Below are 6004 nucleotides of genomic sequence, written 5' to 3' on the forward strand. Positions count from 1 at the left end.
TTACAGCTGTTCATTTGTTATGATGTGTTGAGTGTTTATTATAAAATTGGTTAAGACTACACTTCATCACTTCAAGCTACACTTTTTATTACATTTTTTCTAAAAATTAGGCACTTTAGTTTACTTAAATTTAGAATTTATTATTTGAATAGTTATTATTTATTATCCCTCCAGTTTGATGTGAAAACTGACTGAAATATTATTTGATTTGACAGTCCGTTGTTGACTAAAAACATGTGTTGATACAACTATAGGTTATAGTACTGAATGATAACGCAAGTTCGTCGTTTTGATGTTCCGGACCTTTGCTTCAGGAAATTTTCTCTAACTAGACCTCTTTGAAATCTAATTGAATACCCTTGCTATAGTGAATAGCAATTAACCATTACCAAGAATGTGTACTTGTGTGTAATGAAGTTGTGTTGCAGTTTTTAATTCATAATAAAAAGGGTAAGTCTCCTGTTTTTCGTAGTGAACATTAGATTTTAAGTGGTCTAAACTGGGATGTGTATCCTCCACAGGGAAAACAGGGGACGTTATCAAGACAAACTTTTTTGATATGTGGGCAGGAGGTGAGTATTTTTCAGAATCTTTTTGTTTTGGTGAATTAAAAACACATATACATTGTGTTAACCATGTGTAACCTTGTGTAGATGTGGCTCCTTTCATTAAATTCCTGAAGGAAATTGAGGAAGGGACAGTTGTGATGATGGCTTCATTCGATGATTCCTCAACAAAGTAAGGGCTTTTCCCACAATATCCCCCGGTTTACTGATTTACTGAATTCACATGATTCATGTAAACTGCTTTAATTATCTCTGGTATTGGCTTTGTTGCTGCAGATGTGGCAATGAAATAATCTATCTTCTTTGTTCTGTAGACTCAATGATGAAGCCAGGAAGCTAATTGCTGATCTGGGCAGCTCAGCTATTAATAGTTTGGGCTTCCGGGATAACTGGATCTTTGTAGGAGGGAAAGGCATCAAGACCAAGAGTCCATTTGAGCAGGTAACATGACCCACAAATCTCATGTTTACATCTATTCCCATAAACAAAGTATTAGACCGTTTCTGCTGAATGATAAGGCAATGTAAGCAAAAGCAACAACTGTATCCTTGTCTTTATGTAACTCTAAATATTAAAATTCAAGGGTGCAATTAATTCAGAAATCAGCCTTACATCAGGTGAAACTATTAAAGTTTATACTGCCAGCAATTCCATAGTACATTAGCCCAAAATATCAGTGTTCACCCCAACAACTGAAATAAAGAGCTTGTTTTTCAGCTGTTTTTCCTTTAACAAAGGAACTGTGTGTTTGCGAGGTGTATGCTATTGAGAACGCATGCATATCTAAGTAGATATTCATTCTGATTCAGTGAGTGAAAGGGAGTAAAAAAGCGTGTTGGGTTTGCATTTCATCGGGCATTCAGACAGAAAACAGCCCTGTGTTAAAACATTGAAGCAACCAGTGAGATGATGAAATACAATCAATGAAGTCAGACAGACAGGATTTTCCAACTCTTTTGTTTTATCTTTTGTTACGACGATCATGAGATTACCGGTAAAAGTCAAGCGTTCACATTACAAAGTGATCTACCAGCACAGCTTTCAGCAAAAGTTTAGCTTGGTTCAACTTTTTTCAACTGCTGTTATTATACAATATATATGCATCTTATTACTGTCAGGGCTCAACGTTAAACTTTTTTGCACCTGGCCCCACCGGGCCAGTGGGTTTGAAACTTATTGGCCCAAAGATAATTTTTACTGTCCCTCCTTACAAAAGTGTTTAATCATTTATTAAATACATCCTGGATATAAAACAAACTGTAATCACAGTTAAAAAATAATAAAAAGGTTAACATAACAATTTACTTTTAAAACAAAACATACTAACAGACTCAAACATGACGTGCTCTCCTGCAGACAGCCGTTTATGGAAAACGTACACAGAGCATCGGACACGAGTCGCCTCTATCTTGAACAGTTGGCATGGTAGCGACCTGTCAATCACAAGGTAGTCCCGTCCAAAAGCATACGCTGCATTATCGTCTATTTTCCCCTAAATAGGACTATAATATGCTAAATGAACATCATGCATGACTTGAAACTAGCAACTAAGACTATAAACTTATTGAAAGTATTTACTGAGGTAATAAATCAGCTGAGAAGTAGCAACATTATACCATTATTTCTAATGGAACTCGCTCCCTGCTGGCCGTTAGAGAGAATGCATCAAGTTCCGTCATACATTTTCACTTTGAACCCAGAGGTTGCCACGTAATTGAGATTAGAGAAATAACATTTGACAACCTCTCGTCACGTAACTACAAGTCTGGATTGGACATCGGTGCGTGCCAAGAGCTGCAAAACAACTGCAGGATGTTGACTTTCATATTTTTTTTTTTAAATAGGCCTACTAATGTTTTTGCACTGGCCCGATCAGGCCAGTGAGTTGCTAGTTCAACTGTCCCGACGTTACATTTTACTGGCCCCGGGCCATCGGGCCACCGTTGTTGTCGAGCACAGTACTATTATTCATTTTCATTGAATTATTACCACTACCGTTACTATTATTTTACATCTCTGTTAGGCTACGATGTGTACTCGTTCCTCCTGCTCTCTCTCTCTCTCTGTCCCTGTCTCTCTCACTCTTCCCCCATATCCCCCCTCTCTCGCAACCCAACCAGTCGAGGCAGATGGCCGTCCACTCTCAGGCTGCTCAAAGTTTTTACCTGCTAAAAGGGAGAGGGTTTTTTGTATCCCCACTGCAGCGACAGACTGACTATTCAAATGATTGAGAAGGCGCTGTTTATACACATGACTCAAGTTTTTCTGAATGTGGCCTTACTCCCTGTAACTTGGTAGTTCCATGTTAAAATAAGTCCAATCAGGTCCACACTCTTTAACTTCAACCACTACTGTCATCAGGAACACATTGATTCTGTCCTTGTTTCTAAAAAAAAATATTACCTTAAATATGTCTTTCTGTGATAAGATAAAATTTTCAAGTGCAGGAAGTAGAGCATGACATCATCAGTCACTACAATAAACTTAAATGATGACATGATGGCAGATCACTAAAACTGTGTGACCTAATAGGTTACTCGTCTGTCTGTGTCTCTGTCAGCCGTTTCATGTTCCTGAAAGTGTGATACCATATATATAATATTCTATATAATTAGAGGTGATGCAGAATGCAGTTTGAAGACTTGGGGCACATTCCATTCAGGTTTTAAAAACGTTCTCCTGGCAATACTGTTGTAATTCCTGTATATGACCTAGTGTCTTTCATCTTTATTATGCAGAACACAATCTTTTGTTGGTTACTGAGCATTGTATGTGTTGGGGCAGTGTCATGTAGTCTTTCTCTAATAACTGATTTGTTAATTCACAAGAATACCACACCCTGCTTCTTGGGCTTGTCAAACCAGAATACTGCATCCACTGGATTATAAAGACAATGCAGACTATCTAGTTTCAAGGTGTGCGTCTTGTGTTTTCTTCCTCAGCATGTAAAGAACAGTGCAGACACCAACAAATTTGAGGGCTGGCCCGAGGTGTTGGAGATGGAAGGCTGCGTGCCTCAGAGGCAGGACTGATCCGAGCTCCTGCTGTAATCGTCGACCACCCCTTTCTAGTCCCGCATGTCCACCTGGCCATCCTGAAATTCCTGAGAATTAGAATCATAATTTTATGCTTCTTTTGGCTGAGAGATCATTTTACAACTCTCATCCCCAAACCTTTTATTAAATTTTACCTACCACAACAAAGCACCATCTTGCCAGAAGATATTAGTAGGAATGAGGAACTGGCATGAACTTTCAGTCAGCCAGAAACTGAAGCTCGGACCTTCTCGCACTCTTCTGTCTGATTGGATACTGTAACATAGATTCTTATTTGGGGTTGTAAATGAAATTGGTAGGTAGAGTGCACTGGACATACCTTTGATCATTGGCATACTGTCACAGCTGTAAGGCCCACACGCTTAGTTGTGTTGCGTTATTGCACTGTTGTGGATGGAAAAGGATTTCATTGCCCAGAAGTGGCTAAATTGCTATTACCTGTTCCCTGCCTTAATATCATTAACCTATTCATGTTTTAGTTTTTTTTTACTTTTCATATGACTTTGTGGTTCCTTTGTTTCTTTCAGAGTTGTTTATTTTGAGAAACTTAATTTTAACAGGGCTTTGAAAAGGCTTCTTTCCATGATATTATAACCAAATGTACCAAATTCACTGTGAAATTTGTAAATATTACTTTCAAGTAGGGTTCAGATCTGAGAAAATTCTAATTTAATAAACATTGTAATAATATAATTTCCAGAAATAAATGATATTGTTAGTAATATGTGTGTTTTGTTAAATCTAGTGATAAGTATTTCTTTGTACTAATGTGTACTACTTTTTATGGCTCCATAGAGTATAGGAGAACTCATGCTCTGAACAGTTAACAACTGTGGATCAACTGAACGCCGTTGCGTCCACTGAACATTCGGTACCAATATCAACCTTCATGTTAATCATACCATGCTGTTGTTTTCATTTTACAAGCACTTCAAAGAAGCTATAGGCTGTTAGTGTCTTAACCACAAGTAGGCGTAGTTGTGGTTGACACTGTACTGTGTTAACCTATCATCATGTTATTTTGACATACTTGTGTTAATATTATTTTGAGTTTACAGTTTGTATGGAATTCATTTAAAAGCAGCCCTTTCTGTAAGGTAAAGTTTGTGGCTCCAGTGCAGTCACGTTGAAGGTGTTGCAGTTCCTGTTATTAACATGTTTTGCTAACACCTTTTACAGGTGGTGGACAACAGTAATTGAGCCCAATGCAACACTACAACTTCCAAAAATAACATATAGTTGAGTAAGTGTCTCTGTGATGCAGTCTGAAAAACTGAAGATACAAGGCTTTACAAATGTGTTGTTGTCTGTATTTGTATCACAGAAAACCCAGTAATTGGTCTCAAAAAGACAGGAGGACAAGGGCCATTCTGAAAACACAATTTTATTCTGTTGAGAGTGAATGTCGTAGATCCTCCTGTTGTAGCTCACTGTAGTACCTTCATTGGAGTCTGGCCGTTTGCTTTCCTACACTGAACCCCTCCAACAAGCCTGGAAGTGCAATACACTGAACCCTGCCTTTGTGGATTTGGTTCTGAAAAGAACAAAAATGTGTGATATTCCTCGTGTGCTACATTACGTTTAAGTTCTGGATATTCTGCACAAGTGTTTTTTTCTTTTCTTGAACAAACAGAGACTTTCAAGTTGCAGAATACCACACAATACATGTGTAGCCGATAAATCTGCAGCAACTGTGGAATGTTATCATGTCAATATAGACTAAAGTCTCTGAGGAATGTTTCCAATACCTTGTTGAAAGTATGCCATAAAGAATTAAAAAGGGGTCTAACACGGTGCTAGCAAGGTGTACCTAATTAAGCGGCCAGTGAGTGTATCTGCTGTTTAAGAACTGCTGTCTTTAAGTTGACAGGCAGAGTGCGCCATTGCCTCATTTAATTCAGGATGTGTGTCTTGTGGTTTGCAGTATACCCAGTATTTGTTGTGTTTGAAGTTGTGCTTTGGTAATACATTAAATTAAATATTTGTCAATGGCTTATCTTTTTCTCATTAAACTCTGGTTACATAGTTAACAGCATAATCACCTGCTTTTGCTCTGTAGGGGATTTTATTAGCAGTATTCATACCACCTCGGTAAGTGTAAAATCAGCATAAGTGTGACCTATTTTGGATAAGAAGTTGATTCAGTTTAAACATGCGAGAGCTGCCAGACATGAGAGAAATGATCAAAAATACATGAGTGTATCGGAGAGAATGAGACTTAAAGGCTCTATTTGGGCCTCTGTGTCCTTTATACTGCATTTGTGCACGTGCTTAGGTTGCTTGTGTTTGTACATTTGACTTATTTTCACTGGTGTTCTGCTGCAACATGACCTATTTGCATCAACTTCACATACCGTTATGGGAAACATTTTCCTCTTACTC

General features: G+C 38.0%; 1 protein-coding gene across 3 annotated transcripts in view; it reads left to right on the forward strand.

The window, feature by feature from the left end:
* The window catches only part of fam3c (FAM3 metabolism regulating signaling molecule C), a 12735-nt gene extending 7124 nt beyond the window's left edge, over positions 1-5611 (forward strand). For all 3 annotated transcript variants that reach the window (XM_046072026.1, XM_046072024.1, XM_046072025.1), the window contains exons 7-10: positions 522-572; positions 654-738; positions 881-1007; positions 3509-5611. In XM_046072026.1, coding sequence (XP_045927982.1) covers positions 522-572; positions 654-738; positions 881-1007; positions 3509-3598 — 353 coding nt within the window. In that variant the 3' untranslated portion in view covers positions 3599-5611. The remainder of the gene's footprint in view (positions 1-521; positions 573-653; positions 739-880; positions 1008-3508) is intronic.
* The last annotated feature ends 393 nt before the right edge of the window (positions 5612-6004 follow it).

This window comes from Micropterus dolomieu, linkage group LG16, assembly GCF_021292245.1.
Source record: "Micropterus dolomieu isolate WLL.071019.BEF.003 ecotype Adirondacks linkage group LG16, ASM2129224v1, whole genome shotgun sequence".
Taxonomy (NCBI): Eukaryota; Metazoa; Chordata; class Actinopteri; order Centrarchiformes; family Centrarchidae; genus Micropterus; species Micropterus dolomieu.